General features: G+C 37.7%; 1 protein-coding gene across 3 annotated transcripts in view; it reads left to right on the top strand.

The window, feature by feature from the left end:
- The window catches only part of Dus2 (Dihydrouridine synthase 2), a 178,787-nt gene that overhangs the window by 2,042 nt on the left and 150,255 nt on the right, over positions 1 to 26,490 (top strand). For all 3 annotated transcript variants that reach the window (XR_010860788.2, XR_010860787.2, XM_067151832.2), the window contains exons 2-3: positions 1,551 to 1,689; positions 13,860 to 14,192. Coding sequence is in view for 1 of the 3 variants with exons in the window: in XM_067151832.2 (XP_067007933.2) it covers positions 1,551 to 1,689; positions 13,860 to 14,192 (472 nt within the window). In the remaining 2 variants the exon portion in view is untranslated. The remainder of the gene's footprint in view (positions 1 to 1,550; positions 1,690 to 13,859; positions 14,193 to 26,490) is intronic.

The following is a 26,490-nucleotide window of genomic DNA, read 5'->3' as shown; positions in this document are numbered from 1 at the left end:
AGAACAAGTCCCACCAATCGTGTAACAGTAATCACCACCACCAGCTATCGAAGCACCATTCACTCATTAATTCCTAAGTATAGAGATTGGCAGCACTAAGCACCACTTGACAACATCCTTCTCGAGGAGGCCGTGAGCGTGTAAACAAACAACAGTCGTTCCACGGGTGTGAAAGTCCTGTCAGCCGGGCTGGAGTAATGATGTGAAATGTTATAATAATAATAATGATTGAACTATATGTTGCATACATCCAATAAATAATACACAACCTTAGCCTTCTGAGAGATTCTCTAAAACTTAACTATGTAGTCAAGTCCAGGATACCTCCTCGTGTATATTCATAGTACGTATGAATGGACGAAGACATTGAATAGAATATCGCTGCCCCCCAGTCACTTATGACTTACTAGATGTATTCTTGGTTAAACCATGGAAAATTGTTGATAAAACTGAGGTAATTGAAGGAATAGGAGATCATAAGGCTGTAATAATGGATGTAGGAGAAGTAGAAGGAAAAAGGAAAAAGACCAGTGGGCAGACCCAGAGGAAAATTGACCAATCTGGGGAAGAAAGATGTTGAGGAGAGAGGACACTATTGGGAGAAGATTAGGAGAGAACAGTGTTTCATGGACAGACAAAGATAGAGGGCGCTCGTACACCACACCCGGGCAACTGGAGGTGGTCAACGATGATGACGATTTAACAATATTACCCATCTTCACAATGTTCATGTCTATGTATTTTGCTGATGTTATTTTCCTTTCACTTTATCGTGTATTTTACATGCCAATCAGAGCCATAATTTATTATTATTATTATTATTATTATTATTATTATTATTATTATTATTATTATTATTATTATTATTATTATTATTATTACAACTTCCCCCATGTGGAGGCTGCCACAAGGACAAAGTATGTCGACTACACAGTATTGTTACTGTTGAGTTTGCTAATGTGCCAGGTAGAAATAATCACTCCAAGGCTCAGGAATAAATTTGCAATACGGTTCTTCAAATGTTATATAGATGATTGCAGAGTATGGTCACTGAACCTTGTATTGCGGCGATAGCGATGTCGTGAAGTCGTGTCCGGCTGAGACCGAGAGAATCCCATAGCTGTAACAGAAATTTAGGGATTGTGCCTCGAGCTCCCATCATGAGTCCATGGGCGGAAATATTGTCTAGGTGATATTTATCTTTATAGTAGTTTACAGTTGGCTGGTAAATTGACTTCTTTTCGGCGTCCACCTTTTCGGCCTGAGGACATGAGGACATTTTCACACCAGCTAAATGCGTGGGCTGTACCTTAATTAAGGCCACAACCACTTCCTTCCCACCCCTCGCTCTTTCCTATCCCATCATCGCCATAAGACCTGTCTGTGAGGACATGAATCACCACCAAAGAAAAATTCAAACAGTACTAGATTATAGTTCTTTTTTCTATTGTGTACTTCCTGAAAATGATAAAGTAGTAGTTAATTTTGTTTTTGATAGTGAAATATCTTTATATTATGTTGTAAATTATTATTATTTCTGTGTGTTTCAGATGTTTTGGGAACCGTAGATTACATAGACCAGACTGATGGTACTATAATTTTCCGAACCTGTCCTCGAGAGCAGAAACAAGTAGTGTTGCAGATGGGGACTTGTTGTGCTGAAAGGGCATTGAAAGTTGCAAAGATGGTGTAAGTTACTCCTCTGTTTTATAGTCTATGAAGTCTTATGTGGTGTTTAAAAAATACATAATGGAGAATTAAGAATGTATATAATTTGATTCCAGTTGTGCACTACATATCCTCCACTTAAAGTATTTAAACATGTTTGTATGCAGTTTGTGTCGCGAACTTACAAGTTAGGTATTTCACAACAGTAGTTGCACGATCAGGGAAACAAATTAAATAAATCAGTACTAATATTCCCAAAAGAAGATCGTAGCAAGCGTGGAAACAGCTAGGCTAAACAGAGGTCAGGTGTATAGAAAGAGAAATAATGCTTACTGACTAAAATCATAATTCATTTTCAAATTACACCAAACTCTATTGAGAGGAAGTTGAATAATAGTAAGTAAATTTCAAATTCAGTCAGGCAAATAAAAGGGATAAAATTAATAAATGGTAATTAAAGATTAAGCTCAAATCCAGAGAGGAAAAATTAAAAGAAATTAAATTAATAAATTGTAATTAAAGATAAAGCTCAAATTCAGTGAAGTAAAATCAAAGGAATTAAATTAATTATACGACCTTCAGGTTCTTTGAAATTAAAAACATGGAAACCAATTAAAAGGAAAAATAATCTGAGTTCACAAGCAGTACTTTCAAGAAATCTTCAGAGAGGGTAAACTGGGAAGAGGTAATAACCGAAAGAAATTAATCTAAGAATGGGGTACTTAATTGATCACTTTTTCCAAACCAGGTTTTCACATAAAGTATATTTCAGAGTGAAAAATGTTTCTTAGAAACCACTTCAACTGCAGAACGGAGCAGTAATATGTGAAATCCACGATAAATAGATACAACACCAACAAACTTTAGGAAGGAGAAAACAGATCAAATATATAAGTGATCCACAGTTAGAACTAGTCGCCAAGGACCAAAATTATCGGCAATTAAATATTAGTAATTCACAACAGCAAAGCATACGGAGTAATAGAGACGCATTACAGGATCACAACTCATCCCAAGCGCGGAATTCAACAATTTCATTCGAACCGCCCGTCAGCTGTCTGCACATAACAAAGGACGGAGACGGCAAATGTCAAAATAACAGGGGCAACGCCCACACACATGTAAACACTGCTGTCATGGCGACGGGGTCACATGACGAAGGCCCACAAAATGGCTCCCCACCTTGAAAGGAAAAAACACACAGCCGATTGGTGACAAGAAACAATTTCCAACTCTTAATCACTTCCCTGATGGGGATTTTCAGATTAAAAGGAATTAACACGTTGAATAACATTACAAACAGTTACACAAAGCCCCAAATAATAGATAATTAATTTACAATTTAAAAGATGTAGGTTACAGTCTATAATTGGTAACGGCAGAATACTTTTCTCGTGCACGAAGATGATTTGGACAGTAGAATATTATCCTTTTAAGTACTTCATTAAGCCAGACGAATTTAACCTGGATTTATCTGATTCCCTTCTCACATCCTTAGATTTCCTGGTAACAAAAGTGGATGCTTACTTACAGATTGTACTAAGGTTGTAGAGAAAAAAAATTAAAGGAAATAGAACTGCGATAAGGGCATCGCCCCTTGGCGATGTGATCACTCAGGGTCAATTACAACCCACATCCTTTCTTCTTTCTTCTCTTAAAACCGGTCAAAATCCAACAGTAATCACAGAAGCAGCTCCGTCGTGTCTTCACTTTCCAAAACAACCACAGTCGCCTATTGTCGTGCGTGCAAGGAGTAAAAGTGAGTCTAGTTCCGTGGTTGCTCCTAGGTGGCAGTACAGTCTCCATAGCATGCCTACTGAATGCCGGCACTACAGTGGTGGACAGCGTAACTATTAGCTCGCAGCATAAGACACTCCTAGATCAACTTCCATGAGTCGAAATAATTATAAAATTTAGCTTTGATCAAAAGGTAACTTGACAAGTGTCTAGGTACACTACAATACGCATCCGAATTTCGTGACATTTGTCACCCCACGAATCTGTCAGAAACCTACTTTTGGACAGGAAAATACCCCAGAAAGTCAAAATTACTATGAACCACTCCTGCTTTGTACCAACTACCATATACCATTTGGAGAAATGTACTCTTCTTAACAAAGACCAGCAGAATTCAAACAACAGAAAGATTAATCAGAACTATGAATCAAGAGACCAGGAATGACAAGATCAGAAATGAAGTGAATTAAAAGAAAGCCAGCATCAGTTTTATAAAGGAGCATAGACTTCAGCAATATTTATTTATTTATTTATTTAATAAGTGTGCCACCAACAGAGACACGTTCCAATTATAGGTGGCTTTTACAAATTATTTGAACAAATAACATAGAAATACCAAAAAGGAGAAAATGTGAAAACGCTATGTAAATGAGATGATGATGCTCTGTATGAAATGGATGAAACAATATCTCATATACAGAAGCCTGTTAATAAATCAAACAAAAAAGTTGTAACAAAATCATGTAAATATTATACATATAAACAAATCACTTCGACGAGAAAAATTCTTTTAATATATTTACATATGTGTCATATTCATAAGCAAAGTCAAGATCTATATGATACTTATTAATTAAGTTGTATGTTTCACACATATTGATAAACGGAGAGTTCTTAAAAAATACAGTTTTGGAGACTGGAGTAATAAACAACTGCCGAAATCTTAAATTTCCTTTTCTAACATTAAAGCATAACTCGTGAAGCGAACTATTATAGTCAATTATTGCATTAACCACCTTATAGAGATAAATTTGTTGAATTATTACACGCCTACTGGCTAGCGATACATATTTAAATTCATTCAACAAAAATCCATGTGAAACATAAATTCTAAAGGGGAATATCTTTTTTATAATTTTTATAATAAATTTTTATAATAAATATATCTTAAAAAGCGTTTCTGCACCCTTTCAATTTGATTTTGATAAGATTTATAACATGGAAACCAAATTATACATGAATACTCAAGTTTTGATTGGACAATACTATTGAATAATAAGGTGAGTGCATACATGTTAGAAAAATCTCTTGAATTTCTAATTATAAAACCCAATTTCTTATAGGAATCATTAACCATTGTATTAATATGCTCCTTGAAAGATAAATTTCTTGTAACAATTACCCCTAAGTCATTAACAGAGTGAACAACTCTGAGTTCTTCATTATTAATTTTATATTTATAATTCAATGTATTTTTCTTATTTGAAATCTGAAGGAAACAGCATTTATTTATATTAAGTTGCAAACAGTTTTCAATACTCCATGTGTATAAGTAATCCAAATCATATTGTAATTTCAACATATCATAAACATTTTTTTATCTCTTTATAAAGTTTGACATCATCAGCATATAATAAACACTGAGAAAACCTAATTCTAGTGGGCAAATCATTAATATAAAACATAAAGAATAAAGGGCCAAGGTTAGACCCTTGTGGTACACCAGAAGTAACATTGTATGCGAAAGACTCATGTTGATGATAGTAAACATATTGTTTCCGTGCACTAAGATAAGATGCAAGCAGCCGGGCTGAGTGGCTCAGACGGTTAAGGCGCTGGCCTTCTAACCCCAACTTGGCAGGTTCGATCCTGGCTCAGTCCGGTGGTATTTGAAGGTGCTCAAATACGACAGCCTCTTGTCGGTAGATTTACTGGCACGTAAAAGAACTCCTGCGGGACTAAATTCCGGCACCTCGGCGTCTCCGAAGACCGTAAAAGAAGTTAGTGGGACGTAAAACAAATAACATTATTATTACTATTATTAAGATGCAAGCAGTTTTAACCAAGGAGGGGTCAGACCAAAGCATGACAATTTTTTCATTAAAATGCCGTAATCTAATTTGTTGAAGGCTTTGGAAAAATCTGTGTATATTACGTCGACCTGTCCCTGATTATTCAAAACTCCATATGCATATTGTGTAAATTTTAATAGATTAGTCGTAGTTGATCTACCTGGCATAAAACCATGCTGATTGATATGTATACCGACCCTCACATGATTAAATATACGCGTGTACATTATTTGCTCAAATACTTTAGCCGGTGCACACAAAATACAAACAGGGCGATAGTTTTCAATATTTTTACTGTCCCCACATTTAAAAACTGGACACACTTTCGCTATCTTCCATACTTTTGGAAAGGTTTACGTTTTTACCACAATGTTATATAAGGCTCGCAAGGGGAAATCCAACACATTCGAACATGCTTTCTGTACGTACGGCGGTATTCCATCAACACCACATGACCTTTTAGGTTTTAATTTTTTAATAGCTAACATATATTCCTTTTCATCCACTAATTCTAAAGATAACGGACAATTAACATGTACATCAGATGGATCAGGAATATCATAGGTTGGTGGAGGTTTCGAATACACCGATCCAAAAAAGGTTGCAAAGCCATCAGCTATACTTTATTATTGTTAAGTAAGATATTGTTAAATTTCATGCCCTGTTGCAGACCCTCCTTGGTATTTCTTTTGCATTTCATATAGCTCCAGAACTGATTAACATCACTTTTGATATTCTCTTCAAGTCTAGAAATATAATTCTTATACGCTTTACTGCTTTACTGATCATATGTTTCATTTCTCTCCTTAACTGGTTAAATATTACCCTACTACACTCTGAATGTTTCCTTCGCTTTCTGTGGATTTCCTTCAGTTTCAAGTTATTTATTATGTCTTTAGTAAACCATGGAGGATACTTTTTCTTTGTGTGAAAATTCTTCATTGGTACCGTTTCACAAAATACAGAGTGTACCTGAGCATAAAAATACTCAACAGCCTGGTCAGCGTCTGTAAATTCTACAATCCTAGACCAATATTACATGTAATAAATATCATTTTTGGTCCGTATTGATGATATTAGATTGAAATAATAACATTAAGTTATTTATTAGACCACCTAATCAATACAAAATCGTCTTGGATGATTTACATAAATTTGTTAGCTAATAGTGGGACATGTTTCGCCTTCTCTGAAGGCATCATCAGCCATAGTCTTAACCTTAAATTAAAAATAAGCGTCTAAATAACATGTAGTGATGAAATGAATTTTTAAATCTTGAAGAGATTTGAAGTAAAATAACATTAAAAATAACAATGATGGTTTGAAAATACAATGTGATGAGATACAATAGTGGAAGTATTAACAAAATTAACCTTAGAAGGCTGCTAAAATAAGTACAATGGAATAAAACAGATTGTTAAACAACAAGTGGTAAGATTGCATAAAAGTAAAGTTGATAGTAATGGCGGTTATAATTTGACGATGGCGAAAAATCTTATATAATCAAAGTAAAGAGGAGAGAGTAAAAGTCAAAGTTAGTCGGGAGATCCGAAGTTCATCATGATCTTGAAGAAAAAAGATGAAAGTCAGATGCATATGGTGAAGTTCATCACTACATGTTATTTAGACGCTTATTTTTAATTTAAGGTTAAGACTATGGCTGATGATGCCTTCAGAGAAGGCGAAACATGTCCCACTATTAGCTAACAAATTTCAACTTCACCATATGCATCCCTTTTAACCTTGTGTTTTAGAATGAGTTCATTCTTGATACTATGGTGTACAAACTTCACTACAATGGCACCTGAAGCTTGATGCAATTGCCTCTTCAACCTATGACATGCATCAATCGATTCATTCTTGATCTCTACATTTAATACTTGACCTACATGCTTAACAATTTCATAAACGTCCTCATTAACTCGTTCAGGTATGCCTAAAATTTCAACCGTGTTCCGACGACCATACTGATCAAGTTCATCTAACTGTATTTGTGTGTCTTTTAATTGCTTCTTAAGATTTAAATTTTCTTCTCTCAATTTTTCCATTTTCTCCATGCACGGATTTATTACTTCCAACTGTTTTTTAATGAATGTTGCATTCTCATCCAATTTTACGCGAGCTAACTCCAAACTTTTGCCTAACTCTCGCTCACCCTCTATACTTGATTTCTTAACCTCTGCAATGTCTTTCTTCAACTCAAGTAAGAGCTGATAGATGTCACCAATAGATGGTGCTGTTGCTAGTTCCAAGCCATGTACACTATTTTGTCTTTCCTTTTCACAACAAGCACACCTCCAAACTTGATTTTCAGATTTCAAGAAATTTAATTCAACGTCTCCTACATTAACACATTTGCAATGGAACCAACCTTGACAGTTGCTGCACTGAATCTTAGAATTTATATCTTGCCTAGAAACAGCCTTCTGACATGCTACACAAGAGCTCATGGTGGCGAAGAATGGTATCACAATCGATATAAAAATCTATTGTGTAAGTTGACGGTAACTGCTCTTCACTACTCTTTGGAAATATGTTCAAGTTGGTAGCACTTCACCTCAATGTTTACATTAACAGATTCTTCTTCAAATAACGTAAACTTGGCTCGTAATATATCACTAATTAAGATCTAATCAATTCTTCAAACCTTAGTAATACAGAGGCACACGGTTTCACTTCGTTATTCAAACTATGTACAACCAAAATCACAAGATATTGAGGAGCACTACCGTCACACACCCACTACTCAGCCATTATCCGATGTTCAATATGGACAAGTAATGAGAATAGATAATGTGAGAACTGCAAGGAAACATTAGATAGATAGAGTGAAATCGGAGGTACAAGAAAAGGCATTCACATCAAAATACAAAAATTATATGAAGATAGGAAGAAGAGATCACATGTGGGAAACTGGAGTTTGAGTATAACGATAACTGTAAACCTGGAAAATATTGTGGCAGCATGGACACATGATACAACTGTTAGGGCCAGTTTGATCAACCATTGTTAAAAATTCACTAACAGTGTGTCAGTTTAACGTGGCAGTATGAAAATCACATTTCACGGAACGCTTTAACGTTAATGATGAAGTCAGCAGTGTGTAGTATTAATATTATTTTGCTCTTCCGAATGGTGTTTTTCATTTGTCACCTCTGACCTGTACTATTTTTGTGCGAAAAAATAGGTCCCATTTGAAAGTGCATTTACTTGGTGATAGGACGAGACAGTTAATTAGACCAAACACAGAAGAAAATACAAGGGAAGGTGACAGGGAAAGACTTCAATCAGCAATTTTACTTTGCTGGAGGAAGAGATTATATCAATATACTTTCTAAATTTGAGTGTGTTATAGAATATAAAAAGACAGATGGTATACCGCTATCCGTAATAGGAAAAGAAAAGCTGTGGTATGAGTTTGCAAATGAATTCAACAGCCATTTGTACAATAAATTGAAAAGAAGCGCAAAATAAGTTTTGAAGGACAAGCGGAACATTTATTCTGACATCTACATAGATGACTTGTAAGATTATTGCATTAATTCGCAATAAAGTTGAGCCTCTTCATAATTACTACTGTGAAGCCGAATATCATGGCAAGCCACCATCATTTCATTAGCATGAGACATTAGAGTTAATGTCGTTATATGAAATGATGCTTTGATTTTAAAACATTTTTGTTACTGCGTGAGAAATCTCTTTTGTATTACTATTCAGAAGTTTTTAATAACTACGTACAGTATAGTTCATAACTACAATCATATTAGTCTTACCATGTTATACATGGTGTACGTTACATGTGATTATGATCTTTCTTCCTTTGAATTTATATTTCACTACAGAATGTTTCTTATATATTAAGAAATTAATGTACCTATTTGTCCATCTACAACATTGGTATCTCCCATAATGCTTCCATTGACAATCTCAGTACAATGAGCCTGTGGGGTACTCTAACCTTTATTTTGTCTCTTCAAGTACTTTTCTCATGACAGATTTCGATAACCTCAAAAAGTGCTTTTCTTCTGAGGATGGTTTTCCATCATTTCCCATTTTCACACCAGCTGAATGCCTGGGCTGTACCTTAACCACTTCCTTCCCACTCCTAGCTCTTTCCTATCCCATCATCGCCTGTCTGTGTCGGTACAACATAAAGCAACTTGTAAAAGAAAGGCCGCTATTGTGACCGCTTGCACTGTGTGTGGCAAGGCAAATGAGCATCCTTTAAGCTGCTTTTTGAGCTTGAGAATTAGCTGAAGCTGTGGAAGGACAGGTGTGTTGTGGTTAGTGAAGTATTCATTCATCAAGGGCGAACAGTGCACTGAAGACAACCCTGCCTTCTCTTGTTGCCTTACAGACAACACGTATCCTCCTTGGCAGCATTAAGTTGCTGTTGTTATTCCTACCTTTCAAACTCTTGTTCTTTCTTCCTCTTGGATCCGTATGTCCCATGTAAATACCTAGATAAATATTGTCAAGAACAGGATGAAAAAAGGAAAGTGCTCAGTAATCTAGAGTAATTTAGGGTACTTCCATTTGAATTCGTAAACATTAGGAAAGTTAAATGTGTGTCTAGCTCCTTGGCCGAATGATCAGCATACTCGTCTCTGGTTTGGAGAGCCCAGGGTTCGATTCTCAGCTGCGCCAAGGACTTAAATTTCATATACCTGATTCTTCTGATTTGGGGATGGCGTGTTTGTGATGGTCTTAACACAATGGAGTTAAATGATTATAAAAGGTTGAGTATAGAGCCCATAAATTTATGGACAATATGTTAGCTTGAGATATTGATGTTTAGGTTAAAATAAAGTGGTATCAGTCCTTCGACTTAAAAATAACACATTGAGCGTCTAGGCTAGTATTTCTAATACAATTGTATAAAAGTGTAAGACATGCCCAGGACCAATGGCATTGTAACTAACAACATATATAACAAAATCATGACGATCATGCATCTAATTTGTCTCTAGTTGATTATGCAAACTTCATCTTATATTGATGTCCTGTTGTTACTTAGTACGACGGTGTCATCAGCATACAGGTACATTTTCAAGTCTTTGCTTGTCACCATTTGTATTACATCATGCGTAACTTTGTCAAACACTATCGGCTTAGCGGGTCACCTTGTAAGACCCTATTTGTTTGTGTGAAATCTGCTGATTTTGGCAGGCCATCACTGATATTTATTACATTATTTTCTATGGTGCTGATTATGAATTTAAGGATTTTTTTTTTCTTTTTCTTTTAAGAATGAAGCCATATTTTGCATTGTGGGCTTAGTTAAATGCAATAAAAACTTTCCAGTCTGCCAAGCACGCAGCAATTACAATATAAATCATAACACTAGAAACATACCTGTAAAATACACACCAATATACAAAGAATGACATGTTTCTTTCTAAAAGAACATCCTCAGATTCTATCAAATCACTTAAAACGTGCTTACATATGTACAGTATTGTTTACGTTGTGTAAACTTGTCAATGATAGGGTTTAGTGATAACATGAACCAGTAATGACAAAAATAAAATAGATATACAGGTATTAATATAATGGAAAACTTAACTCTAGATAACTCTAGATAACTCTAGATAACTCTAGATAAGTACGTCTTTGTTATGTCATATTTTGGGAACATCGTCCTCTGTAGCAGCTCTGAAAAAATGAGCATCTCAATGAGCTGCAACTGTGGATATTCTGGCTTCTCTTATCACTTGCTATTCCATCCTATGTGAGTACCCCTCTCTCTTCATTAGGAGCAATTTGGCATACCTCAGTTTCTTGTGGTTTTGTTGGTCTGACAGATTCTTGAATGTGTGCAGTTTTTGTAATACCTTGTTTCTTGCTGTGTAACACTCGGAGTCAAACCATGGTTTACGCGAGTCGTCCAGTTGCAAGACCCATTATGTGTAGACAAACAAATTTTTCAGGAAGTGCAAAAAACTGTCATTTGTTGTGCAATAAAGATAGGAGGTTGAAATTTTGTAATTAAACTGTAAACGTTCATCTTCGTCATACCACAAAATCTCCACAAAATATAACTTATACAAACCCTTGTTATTTGCAAAAAAAGAAAAAAAATTGAACATAAGTTTTGCAGCAGTTTTATGGAGATAAAGGTTTTTGCAGCAGTATATGGAATAGAGTGTGCATATATATGGTGAACATGTTTTATTAGCTACATTTGAAGTATTACACTATGAAAATAGCATGAATGGAAATAATTTTAAGGTTATGATATAATTTGTTTTGATATCTAATCCCTGCTCTTTGATTTTATGATAACGTCAAGAAATCATCGTTCATTCAAAACGCTTTATAAGTTCTTTAACATTCCGTACAGGTTTATTAAGAATCCATTCTTGTCCTCAACAAAATATGCCACAGCAGTGTCATAGTCTGGCATTCCACTGTTTAAAGTTTGCTGCTGGTCAAACAGTGTCTTAAAGAACGCAAGGTCATCGTTGCCTATCCACTCTTTCCCTTAATGTTTGGTCAGCAGTATGATCAGATTGTTGAGCTTATCTTTCTTAAGAGGAACCCTAACCTCCCTTCTTCCATTGATACTGGCACAATAGCAGAAAAGCGTTTTCCATGCTTTAATATGCTTTTCGCTTCACTACAATCGTTGTTACAGTTTACTTCACCTCTTATCACACAGTTGTCTGATTTTGTTTGTGTAAGTATGATCCTCTTACAAAGTTGAAGTTTGAAATGTCAGTTACCTGTTTCCTTCAGTGTGTGAGACATTGCCTGTTTCTAGTCCATCACAGGACAGCTGTTTCCCAACCAAATCACAGTTGCGTGAGATTTAAAGATGTTAACATACTCTTGATCCGTAAGAAGTGTTGTATGCTTCCTGACATCGGCCTCGATTCGTCCAAAAACCCTATCAGGAGGGATAAGTGAATGCTGTACCACAGGAAATAGCAGAGTTATCTTTTTTATTGAAGTTCAGCCAAGAACTTGCCAAGCATTCCAGTTATGATTTTATTTTTGTTGTGGCCTTTTTCCACAACCGTCGGCCACCAGCATGCTGGAATGGTTATTTGCGAGGTTGATAGATGTTAAACTCTGGTAAAGTGTAGATGCAACCCTTCCTTTATAAATTCTCAAGCCATACATAAGCAAATGTTTTGCTTCTCCCCTGAGGATCTGTAGAACCCCCCGCTCACAAATAGTGAAGTTGTAAATGTACAGCTGGCTTAAAAATATGCCGCCTGGTCAGGAATTTTGGAGATTGCATGATTCATTTGATAATCGAAGTAGAAAGTCATTTCTCCAAGTTTCAGCTGCTCGTAGAATGCATCTGCTTTCCTCTGATTTTAGATCAGTATTTAGGTTTTGCTCCAAATCCGCATCAGTACAAGATTTGAAAGGGAGAGGCACGTTGAACTGCAATCAGTGGAAGGTGACACAAAACCAGTGTTTTAGTCATCAAAAAAGCCAGAAAAACAATCGTACTTTACATGTCAATTTTCTCCGTGTGTCGGCTTTAATACTTAACTCACTGGGAAGATACTGTTGAGTTATGTTCTTGCTGTGGCAATAATGTATTAAACAGAACAAATTAAAAAAAAAAATCCTTTCAAAGGTGGGATAAAACGACTTTTGCAGCACTCTCTCTGATCTTTGCATTTTATGATGGGCCATAACACGTTGAACATACGACTTGTGCAGCAGTTCCAGTTATTTGTCACCTTTAAACGTATTACATTACTGGAATGTGTATTTTGATGAGCTCCATACAACTCATTTTGAGAAAAAATGGACATAACGGTTTTTGCAACTGGACGACTCACTTTTTCTTTTGGTTGTTGGACCAGTTGTGTTAGCTAGGAGGGATTCGTGATGGATTTGTAATGCCATGCTTCTATATAACGTAATTCTATCTTTGTCTAAAAAAGGGTATCATTGGTAGCTTAAATCGGTTGAATGTAATATATTCTTGATTGGAATTTGTAATGTGAATTAAAGCAATTGGTTAAATTTTGAACAATTAATTATTGTTGATACTGGATTGTGTCTCACATGTCAAATTTCAGTAAGTCTTTTTGGAAAACAGAAGTTTTAAATCAACATTAATCTAAAGGTTATTTAAACAAGGTGAAGCAGGTATGCTTAAAAATAAATAATTATTAAATAGTAATAATTGGTTGTAAGAATATTAACCTCAATTTAACAGATAGTGTAGTCAAGAGCAGTGACATATCAGAAAAGTCAATTGTCTTAATTATAGCAGAGCTTATTTTCTTTCATTATATTTTGTTGTTTGTGTGAACAACTGGAGAATTGTGGTTATGTCTATTTTTCTGGTTCAATATTTTGAAACTTAACATCTGTGTGAGTGAGTTTCATAACCTTTTTTCTTTTCTTTCCCAGGGAAAATGATGTGGCTGGGATCGATGTAAACATGGGTTGCCCAAAGAAGTTCTCTGTTGATGGAGGAATGGGTGTCGCTCTTCTTTCTCAGCCAGAAAAGGCTCATAACATCTTGAGCACACTTGTAAATTCTGTATCTGTGCCTGTTACATGCAAGATTCGCATTTTTCCTGATTTGGAAGCCACTTTGAAGTTGTGTCGTAAGTTGGCAAGTACAGGAATAGCTGCAATCGCGGTGCATGGACGTACTCGAGATGAACGACCACAACATGCCAATCACAATGATGTCTTGCAAGCTATATCCCAGGGCTTGGATATACCTGTTATTGCCAAGTTAGTATACATCGTATATCATGTTGCTTTATCTTCAGTGAATAGCAGTTCATAATATGGATTCCTGTAACATTATTCATGAACCAAGTTATACAGCCATGTGCTCTAGAAATTAGCATATTATTATCGAAGACGAATGGACATCAGGTCTAGTTGCATTCTTTATTGTAAGCTGGTGGCTAAGAGTACTTTCCTCCAGCACAATTACGAATTTGCTCTGCCTCCTCAATCATAGCTGTGAATGACATATAACAATGGAAGGCTTATCAGATACAAAGGCGGATCAAGTATGAACGGGAATTTGAATGTACTGCTGCTGCTGCTAGTAATTATTCTGAGGCGGGGCGAGGGTGTCTGGAGAAGGGGTTTGCGAACACGAACGACAGTGGGCTGCTTCAGCAGGCCATGCGTGAGCAAGACTGTTACGCAATGCATCATTATCAAATTTCTCGCAAAAGATGTCACCAAACCTTACGAAATTTTTATACAGCTCCGCGCACAGTTTAGGGAAGAAACACTTTCGCAGACTCGACTGTATGAGTGGGCTAAAAAATTTGTGGCAGGAAGAGATGCTGTGGAAAATGAACCTCATGAAAGGAGACCACGGACAAGCATCACTGCAGACAACATTGTTGCCATTCGGGACATCATTGGTGAAGATCGGCAACAATTTTTTCGTAAACTGTTTTCGCATTAGGAATAAGTTATGGAAGTGTTCAAACCATCATCCGAGATGAACTCCACTTCAGAAAATTGTCTGCAAGGTGAGTTTCTCATCTCCTCAACCAGGAACAAAAAACTTTACGCCAGGAAGTTTGTCAGAGACTCCTGCGTCGCTACGAGGAGGAAGTAGAGAATTTCTTGTGTCGTATTGTGACTTGTGATGAAACTTGGATGCATCACTTTAGAGTCAAAGCAAGCAAGCATGGAGTGGCGGTACAAAGAACAGAACAAGCCGGTCCGCTCAATGCCAAAATATGACCCTTTACAGTAGAAGTCGGCTATAGCGAGTATGGCATGTAACAAGAACCCCGTTATACCGACAGTGTTTTGCTGTCCCTTCAAATTCTTATATTAAACTGTGTATCATCCCTGAATGAAAAAGTGACGAGGGCCTGTATGAAATGGTTTGGCCATGTCAAACGATTGGACGATGGAAGGACAGCAAAACGATGGCTACACACTGTCGTGGCCGGAAAACGACCGGTAGGAAGACCTAGGAAGAGATGGCTGGACCAAGTCAAAGAAGACATAGGAACAAGAGCAGAGTCAGCTGGGATGTCGTCTTGAGAGAAGAGTGGTACATGGACAGACAGAAGTGGAGAGTGCTCGTAAACCACACCCGGGCAACTGGAGTGGAAAACAGATGATGATGATGATGATTATCCTTCGGTTACAGCGAGAGCCCTATCACTGACGCATCTGCAGACGTGCCAAGTCTCGCGATTTGAGCGGGAGACTCCCGATATTTCATCATTCCTCCCGATCTCCCGATCACTGGGCCCTATGTCCCGATTTTCAGAGAGAATTTTCATATTATTTTAAACTCCCGCGGATTTCCTCATTCTATCGATATATGGCTGAGTATGGCTGGTCGATAGTAGTTCTAATAATGATACCAGATGGCAGTACGGGACACGGTGGCCAGTCATGTGCTGCCCTTTGGTCTATAATACAGTCATTCTCTTTGCAAGCGAGTCAGGCGAGTAACATTCTCTTTGGAGTAACCTAACCTCAGAAATAGCACGCCATAGTCGTTCTACCTGAGGCAAGACCTGCAGAAGTGATCGTGTTATGACTTAATATATGTTTTGGCCAAAACGTCATAAAAGAAATATGATGCAGTGTTTAAAAGTGCTTATAGAGAAGAGTTTCCATGTTTGAGTGAATCCAGAAAGGGACCAACGTTCACATTCTGTACTATACGTAGGTGAGATTTTTCAGTTGCACATGGCGGGAAATGCGATATACTCAAGCATGTGCAAACAAAAAACATAAGAAGAGTGTCCAGTGTGTAGAAAGAAACCAGAAACTGAATTTTTCATGTAAAAACCAAGATGTAAATCCTGTGACGAATGCCGAGGCATTATTTACGTCATTTATAGTAAATTGTGCCAATCACGCGGGACCATTGTTTCGCAAAATGTTTCCTGATTCGGAAATCGCTAAACGATATGGGTGTGCTAAAACGAAAACAGCGACTATCATTACAGAAATGTGCATGGAAGAAAGGGCGAAAATTGTATCACATTTGCAGCTGAATGCATTTTCTGTTGCTACTGATAGTAGCAATAAAAGCGACTTGAAAATATATCCCATTGTTGTAACATTTTTTAGGCCTGAACTCAATGAAATTCAGATTTGTCCTACTCTCTGTGCCGAATTTAGAAGGGGATGCTACTGGAGCTAACATTGCCAATCTTTTGCTCTCAACTTTTTGGGAATTCTGCATTCCAATAAAAAACTGCCTAGCTCTTGGTGCTGATAATGCTCCAGTAATGGTAGGATTAAAGAATGGTGTGGCAGGATGTTTGAAGCGGGAAAATAGTAACATAATCATCGTGGGCTGCTCTTGTCACCTAATTAATCTTGCTGCCGAGAAGGGTGCGGCGTGCTTGCTCGTAAATGTAGATGAAAGTATAATTGATATATTTTATTATCTGGAAAGGAGTGCAAAGAGGAAAGAAAAGTTCAGAGAATTTCAGACTTTACACAACACAGAGATCAGGAAAATTCTGAAGCATGTGTCTACTCGATGGTTATCAGTGTTATCACTAAGAAGGTGTTTAGATAGGATTTTGCGTCAGTGGGACCCTTTGGTTACATTATTCAGGAACGAAATTGTGAGTAAGGATTCTCAGATGGGAACTTTGAAGACTTACAAAATTCCTAAGCACAGTTTAAGTGCAGATGTGTCTTGTTTGTCTGAAAACGTTAAGGATTGTCATAACATTTCACCTCACTCCTCAGTTAAAAGGAAAACCCAGTCATCAGTTTCACTAACAAAAATGAAACTACTTATGATACTAAGAGCCATGCATTGTCACGTGAAGAACGACTTTTCATGTTCCTTTCATCAAATTTACATAAATCTTTTTGCCTTTTTCTCTCAAGTTTTATGGATATCTTTGAGAATCCAAACGTAGCTCTTCAGTCAAGTATGCCGCACATCCACTTATTGAGGTCAGTTTTGGAGGAACTATTGAAGAATGTGATGGCAAGGTTTGTGAAACCAGACGTTATTAAAAGATCCTCCTCTCTCCTTGATGTAGATTATCATACTCCAGCAAATCAAAAGGATGATTGTGATCTGATGATAGGAAACTCTGCATTTGTTTTAGTGAACACCTTGAAGTCTGATTCTTTAAGTCTGTTAGAAAGTGTTTCTCTTCTCTTCATCGTGTGACTACATGGTAAACAAATTTCCGTTCAAAGATGAAGTTTTAATTAATGCAGAAGTTGCAAATATTTCTGCTATTAGTAAGGCATCATTTTCTAGCCTTAGATTTTTCATTAACAAGTGTCCGAACATTTTGACTAGTGAAACGGAACATTTGGATAAAGAAACTGATATTCTGCACTCCCAGTTCTGTAACTTTCAGCTCGAAGAAACAGACCTGGCAAAAGGAAGAATTGAAGTTCAATGGGCATTGGTAGGTCAGATGAAATCAGCTGATGGTGAACTTACACATGACAGACTCTCTAAGGTGATGCTTGCTATTTTATCAATTCCACATAGCAATGCAGAATGTGAAAGGATTTTTAGCACAGTCACAAAGACAAAAACACAGTTCAGATCCTTGCTGTCTGAACAAACTTTGGAGAAACATTTAACCTTGAAATCGGTTCAGCAAGACAAGTGCTTTGAGCAAAAATTTAGTTCCGAGTTTCTGAAGAGGACTAAGTCAGTTACTGGTGTGTTGAACAACAATTAGTCATAATGTGATACCATGTTGAAGGATGAGAAGTCACATGTTCCTACAGTTCAGGTATGTCCAGTATTTAGTATTCACATGTAAATGATGAGAAAATATATATAGGTAGGCCAAATAGAATTGTTAATGTATTGAATTATAATGAATTTGTACATGTTCTGCCATCAGTGATGTGTCGTAATACGTCGTGATTCACTGCAAAATTTCTCCTGATTTTTTACTTTTGAAAGTTGGCATGTCTGCATCTGTTATTATGAGCGATTAAGCGTGCACGATTTTTTCTGTTACTGATATTTATGCACCCCAGCAATTATGTTGCATGTAATCGATTATCTTCGTATCGTTTCCTCGCTATGTCCACTAGCGAGTTCTTTCGTCGACATTCGAAGGCGATATAGGAGTCTATTATTAATACCCATTGACTGCTGTTCCGTAAAGAAAATTTGAAATGAAAGAGAACATAATTTTGTAATAAATGTGTAAATAACATGTCCGATAAAGGCTGACTAAACGATCGCTTAATTTTAATGCTAAAATGGGACACACTTCTAGATATGGCAGAGTGCATAATTGACTTCACAGGTTAGTTTATATTTTCTAGCGTCTGGTTAAATTACGGAAAGGTTATTATCATTTAAATTTATAGCGAGAAGGTTATCATTTCTCTACTGGTGCTTGAAGTATGTTTTCATCATATGTATAGTACGGTTGTTAGGATAGGTGACGCTGTTTATAAGGAAACTGAAACATTTGCCACAAATGCGATTGATCATCTTTAGTACGGTATAGTTTTCTCACTATTTGCATTTGCGTGCTCTCTCGTCAACATTCGAAGGCGATGTTGGAGTCGATTAGTAATATCCAACAACTGCTGTTCTCTAAAGAAAATTTGAAATGAAAGAGGATAACAAGTTTTTGTAACAAATGCGCAAATAACATGGCCGATAGCGGTTGTTAACTCGTTAAAAATAACGGCTGAAGTAAACAATCTCTTGATTTTAATGTTATTATTATTATTTATTATTACAACTTCCCCTATGCGGAGGCTGCCATACGGACAGTCTTCTAGGATACTGTTGAGTTTGCTGGTGTGCCAGGTAGAAATAATCACTCCAAGGCTCAGGAATAAATTTACAATATGGTTCTTCAAATGCTATATAGATGATTGCGGAGTATGGTCACTGAACCTCGTATTGCAGCAATAGCGATGTCGTGAAGTTGTGTCCGGCTGAGACCGAGAGAATCCCATAGCTGTACAAGAAATTTAGGGATTGTGCCTCAAGCTCCGATCATGAGTCCATGGATGGAAATATTATCTAGGTGATATTTATCTTTATAGTAGTTTACAGTTGGCTGGTAAATTGACTTCTTTTCGGCATCCACCTCTTTGGCCTGGCCAATGTGCGACTCGAAGCGTATTGTGGGATCTACGATTAGTCCTTGCTTGCTAACTGGTTGAAAGGCTATCATGTCAATTCGCCTGTTACTCCCGTCGGTAGCTAAGCCAGAGATCTCTTCGTGCACCGTGAAACCGTGATCCCTCAGCGAGGTCGTGATCATGTGTCGTATTGTATGATGGCGGGAATTTCTCAGTACCTCCCCGTGAGGGCAGGCTCCCAGGACATGGGCAAGAGTTTTGTGCTCTCTGTGGCAACGCCGACAGAGGGTGTTGTCCTGCGACCTTCCTGGCACGGAGCGAACGGCGCACACACTCGCTGTCATCTTGATGACCTCTCTCCATTCCGCACAGGATAAGACTCGGTGATCTCTTATCCATTTGTTCCCTGGCGTATATTCCTGGAAGAGTCCAGCGCCCTTTCCTTTGTGCGGCAACTTCGTCCGTGACTGAACTTCTCTGTCTCATAGTATCTGTCGGACCTTCCTTACATTGGGAAGATGGCTATTTTTGGACATAACTCGATCATTCATTTCTATGCCTAGATCTTGCAAACAAATTGTATGTTCCTGTTCCAAGTTCCTAGTTGCATTAATGTAGCCGTTATTTGCAAGTGGTAATTATTACTGATGTTAATATGCTGTAGTTTGGCTTCCCAAATGGCGCGAAACAAACCGAAGCCTTTATACTTCCTTTCGGTGTATACCATGTGATCCGGAACGTGTCTGGTAGTTGAGATTAAGTAAGAATGTGATACACCTCAAGATATGGCAGAGTATATCACTGATTTCAGAGGATAGTTAATATTTTCTCGCGTCTAGGTAAATTTCGGAAAGGCTATTCACATCTAAATTTTTAGCGAGGACAACTCATCTCTCTACATGCGTTTCAAATATGTTTTCATGACGCATATACGGTTAGGTTAGGTGACGCCATTTGAAGAAGAAAACTCTGGAGTGATACTGTATTTCTCCTAATCCAAGACGTTTTTTTCCCACAGAATCTCATGCGAAAAATCAAGGGTCGCTTTGCATTCGCGGCCTAACACTAATGAATACCACTGGCAACTGCTGCTTTTCACCCTTGCACGTGCACGCACACGCACACACAAAATTAGTTGACAATAAACAACCACCTCTTTATTATACATCACTAGCCGTGACAGCCAATTGTACAGTGCCTGTGTGTATCTCGGGAAATATTGAAGAGAGATTGCCATTCTATTAGCCTCTACGAAAACGTTTCTCGAATTTGCAGAATGGCATCGAAACATGTGGGCCTTCGAATTCTTAGAAAGGCTACGGCTACTCACTGGCAGAGTTATAACACGTGTACTGTACCTGACTCTTAGTAAAATTATGTTTTATATTTTTGTGTCCGCCTCTGTGGTGTAGTGGTTAGTGTGATTAGCTGCCATCCCCGGAGACCCAGATTTGATTCTCGGGTCTGCCACGAAATTTGAAAAGTGGTAAGAAGGCTAGAATGGGGCCACTCATCCTTGGGAGGTCGAATGAGTAGAGGTGGGTTCGATTCCTACCTCAGCCATCCTCAAAGTGGTTTTCTGTTGTTTCTCACTTCTCCTCCAGGCAAATGCCGGGATGGTATCTAACTTAAGGCCATGGCCGCTTCCTTCCTCTTCCTTGTCTATCCCTTCCAATCTTCCCATCCCCCCACAAGGCCTCTGTTCAGCATAGCAGGTGAGGCTGCCTGGGCGAGGTACTGGTCATTCTCCCCAGTTGTATCCCCTGGCCCAATGTTCACGCTCCAGTACATTGCCCTTGAGGCGGTAGAGGTGGGATCCCTCGCTGAGTCCGAGGGAAAAACCAACCCTGGAGGATAAAAGATTAAGAAGAAGAACAATATTTTTGTGATGGATAGTCGTAAAGATACGTGGAACAGGTATTATCGGCAAATTTTCAACGGGTTCTCATTGATATTATGATGCCAGTTGTAAGTTAATGGTCATTAAACACTCGGAAGTGTAGAATAATTGTTCAGGCGCAAGAAAATATAGCATAGGCTTAACTAAAGCCAATATTTGGCGACAGCATGAAGACAAAGATAGCTAAAAAAAAATGTGTATTGTACAAGAGATACACTCTGTGGTCCGCAATAAAATCGTTCGTTGATCTTCAACGTCTGCGATTATGCCTATACATCGCTAGCCGCTGAAGTTGGCCGAACCCGGCAAGCGTGACTTGCGTGTAGCGGTAGCCGGTTATATCTGATGCTGAGTAAAAGTACTGTAAGTTTTATAGACAGCAAGAATAATTTCCTGACGGATCGCCGTATTGTAGAGACGCATGGAATCGGTATTGCCGGTAAATTTTCAACGGGTTCTCTTTGGTATTATGATGCCAATTTTGAGTTAATGGTCATTAAACCCGCAGAAATAAAGAATAATTGTGCATCCGCAAAAAAAAAAAATGACAACGATAGCCAAAGTTCGGCGTCTAAAAATGTGCACTGTATAACAAAGGCATTCATATGAGTTTACAAAGCACTTTTAGAGCTTGATTTAAATTTCTTGAAGGAAAAAGTGGGGTTTGTCTTAGATTCGGAGAAATACGGGGTACTGTAATTTTTTCAGACTGAACTTAGACATACACCTTCACGTAGTATCGGATTTCGAAAATTAACAAACAAATAAGTCATAGTGTGGATATCATCTGCAGAAACGCAAGTTTTGAACAAACTGATCGCCGTTTCATACCGATTTGAATGTGTAGGGGGGTTTTCCGACTTTTATACAAAAATCGGATATAACAACAATCCGCTATAGTGAGTCAATTTTCCGCTGTTGTGAATTCTCGCTATAATGGACTTAGTGGGACTGCATGGGCATTTTGCTGGTGGATTTTCTTCACGAACAAAGGACAATTAATGCCACCTATCAGTCGCCTTTTGGATGAAGCAAAAACTGCGTACCGCAGCAAGCGATGCCGGCAACCAATCCGAAGCTTCCTTCTTCTCCATGACAACGCAAGGGCGCATACTGCTGCTTTAACACGGGAAAAACTGGAGGAAATCTACTGGACACCTCTGGAACACCCTCTGTACAGTTCAGATTTATCACCCTGCTACTACCATTTGTTTGGACCACTCAAACAAGACGTAGGAGGACAACGGTTCGATGATGGTACAACTGTAGAAGAGTTCTTGTGCAACTGGCTCCGCATACATCCCTTTTATTTCTATCAGGATGGCATCAAAAACTTACCAATCTGAAGGAGAAAATGTATATCGAAGGCAGGACACTATGTAGAAAAGTGATCTCTATGTGTGTATTTTTTTTAATGCAATAAATTTTTTTAAAAATTCCTATTTATATTTGATCTGCCCTTGTATTTTCAGACTATGTTGCATATGATTCAGCTTTGGTAATGGGTACATGTAAGATGAATGGAGGAGTGGATGTTACCTAGGAGACTTACAGACTTGGTTGGGATTGGGGGCTAGACAATCACAGAGAGGTTATACTCTGTATTCATTGAAGAAGAATGTATTCTTTTCTCAAGTTACTTATAGGTCTCTATGTTATTAACACATTGAACACTGGGATATTTGTAACATGTTAACTGCTTTATACTGAGCAATTTAGCCATATATTGAGACTTAATAACTTCCTCAATTTTTGAACTAAATGAATAATTTTTTTCGTATCTGAAATTATAATTATCTGCTTCAACAGTGAACTGATGTTTTTTTTAAGTTTTCAACATAAAAGTATGAAAACAAACCTCTATAATTATGTCTTTCAGTCTTTGTATTTATTTATTTATTTATTTCAAATCATATTACATTTCTTTTGAATTAACATCTAACATTCTTACATTAGTATTCACAGGTTATATAAAAGAAAAAGTTGGTTAGTAAAGTTAATCCATTTTACACCCCCAGTGCAGATCTCTCCTTATTTTTCCATATGAAAATTGGTGATGGCAGTGGTGGTACATAAACCCACTAGATAGTACCACAATGTCAGTGACACTTTCATCCTATGGCCACACGGGGGAGATAAACCGGTTGAGTATCTCCTGCATACGAGATAAGTTTCGTATTATTCGTATAGCAAGATTAAGTCCTATTTTAAATGAATATCCTGAAGAACAGTGGTTAAGAGTCTTCACAGACGGCTCACAAATACAGTAGATGACAAAGGAGCAGGCGCTGGAGTTTTCTGCTTATTATTATCACAATATGCTCCAGTAGGCAGATATCATAACAACTTTGATGGAGAAATAGAAGCCATGTATCTTGCCCTACAAAATCTAATTTATAAAGTCAATTCGTTTGAAAAAGCAGTCACTAGCTGCCATGCAAGGAGTATCCTCAAATACCAAACATTAAACATCACCATCATCTCCAGCCGCCTGAGCGTGGTTAACAATCTGCCTCGTCTCCTTTCTGTCCTTCCACTATTTCTGCTCTATTACTTCCGCCACATCCAATCCAACTTCTCTAATCTCCTTGCAAATCTGATCCATCCACCTTCTTCTCGGTCTTCCAACTGGTCTCTTTCCCTTAACTTCTCTTTCCAATTCTCTTCTTGCTACTCGTTCCTTTCCTGAACCATCTCAGTCTTGCCTTCTGTATCTTCTGTAATAACAGTTCTGTATTTAGTTCTTCTCTGATTTTAATATTTTTAATATTTTGAATTCCATCTCTTTTTGTCTTTTTAACCGATGTTCTTAAAAATTTAATTTCTTCTGCTTGGATCTTACTACCTTGTCTCTTACTAGTTACCAGCATTTCTAGTCTGTATGTTGCAACAGTTGGTATGAAATACTGTTTATATAATGTTAATTTCGTTCTCTTGGGTACTTTGTCATCCCATAAAAGCTCCCTGACTTGATGATAAAATGTTTGTACCTTTACTTAGTCTGTTATTAATTTCAGGAAATACTCAGCAGGACACAGAAAGCATCGAACTTCTACAGTCAAGTCAGAAATCTCCTCTGGGACTGCAAAATACCGCAGAAAGCGAAAACAATCGTGTACCACACTTACTTCGTACCAATCCTCACGTATGGTTTAGAGACCTGTACCCTACTGAACAAACACTTCAGTAGAATCCAAGCAACTGAAATGAGATTCATTAGAACCATGAACCATACAACCAGAAAGGACAAGATCAGAAATGAAGAGAATAGGAAAGTAGCTGGTATTGAGGTTCCTATTATCAGTGTCATAAAGAAACGCAGGCTTCAATGGTATGGGCACATAATGAGAATGAACAGGGAACGACCTGCCAGAAAATATTTCGACCTTAATCTCGTAGGAAGAAGACCACAGGGAAGCCCAAAAAAATGTTGGATAGAGACTGTAAGATCAGATGTGGAGGAGAGAGGACACAAATGTGAGGACGTACTGGATCAGAAGATGTATGAAGACAGAAGGAGATGGCGAGCGCTTGTACACCACACCCGGGAAACTGGAGTTGGGAAATGATGATGATGATGATGATGATTTCATTACTTTCATTAATAATGCTACCCAGATATGTAAACTGTTCTACATTCCCTAACAATTCTCCATCTATGTTCACTTGGCTTCTCTTTTTCTGTTTTCCACAGTGCATGACTACAGTCTTCTTTTTACTAATTATCATTTCAAACTTCTTCAGATTTTCATTCCAAATGTCCAGTCTCCTTTGTACTTCCTTTTCTCCCTTTCCCCAAATCACCACATCATCTGCAAATACCAAAGCATTCACTTCATCACTACTGATACTCACTTTTACACGTTTTATGATTTCATCCATCAATATAATAAACAATAATGGCGTCAGTGCACTTTTTTTGCTTGAGACTTTTTTTTGTATGAAATGTTTCAGAGTCAGCACTCCGCACTTTGCATATGTAGGAGTAGAAGGTAATGAATTGGCAAAAAAAAAAAAGGAGGCACTAGTACCTACATGAGAACCAAACCTCTGGCAGCTAACTGAATTAAGAAGATAATCACAAATAAAAACGTTGAAAAATGGAAGAAAGAAACTACCTATCTTACCACAATGAAAAGAAATGGAAAAAATAAACTACCTGTGGGACAAAAACGAAAGCAAGCTGACAAGGGAAGCTGTGGTGATTTTCAGTGGTAACAGGACGTGACTGCTTAGTTGCACATGTAGCTAGAATCAAAATGTACGTGACGGAAATGTGTACCATCTGCAGAATTACTGGATCAGTGATGGAGTCGAAACACATACTCAGTCCAACAAGGTAATTTACCAGCCCTGTATTGGACAGCCAGGAACAAGACTCTCTTCCCTGAATTTGTATATTACTGTTGTTTAGAGATATTGATTTTGTATTGGCGTTACTTCTCAATAAAGCCATAGGTTACAACAACAGCAACATCATCCCATCCATTGAATTTAAAAACAAAGTTATCTGCAGCCATCTCTGCAGCATGCATGTGCAAATGTAATTCGTGATGGAGAGGGAACTCCCAAGAGGGACTGCACATCTCAATCATCACCCTAAACAGCAACAGAGCCAAGAGATTGCATCTCTTCTCAGCTTTACAAGCTAATTGATACGACAGAACTGAGTCTCCTCCACGATCTGAGGAGAATGAGATACAGCATATACACTGACTGGCAAAAAAAGTGGGAAACACACAAAATAAAGAGCTCTGTTCTCATTTTAAAAACTTTTCACATATTTGTGAAACGACATTGGGAATGTGACCATCCTTATGGTGGTGTATTACCCTTAATCTTCAAAGCCCTTATGATTTTATGGAGGGTTGCACTATAAAAGTTTCTGGGGTTTATTAGTTCATGGTGTGGGTTACTGTAGTCACGTCGTTATTCGTGAACCATGTGGCCTAGTAAGTGGTCCTGAGAGTCGCGACACCAGTTGCTATGGAATGGGAGTGGGCATCTCGGACACATTCTGAGTCGTGGCCCTCCTTGTGCTCAGGCGGCCAGGACTATACAATTCACCGGTGGTCCCGGACTATG

The sequence above is a fragment of the Anabrus simplex genome, chromosome 7 (genome assembly GCF_040414725.1).
Source record: "Anabrus simplex isolate iqAnaSimp1 chromosome 7, ASM4041472v1, whole genome shotgun sequence".
NCBI lineage: Eukaryota > Metazoa > Arthropoda > Insecta > Orthoptera > Tettigoniidae > Anabrus > Anabrus simplex.
Note: the sequence above shows the minus strand (reverse complement) of the source record. Positions and strands in the feature narration are given on the sequence as shown.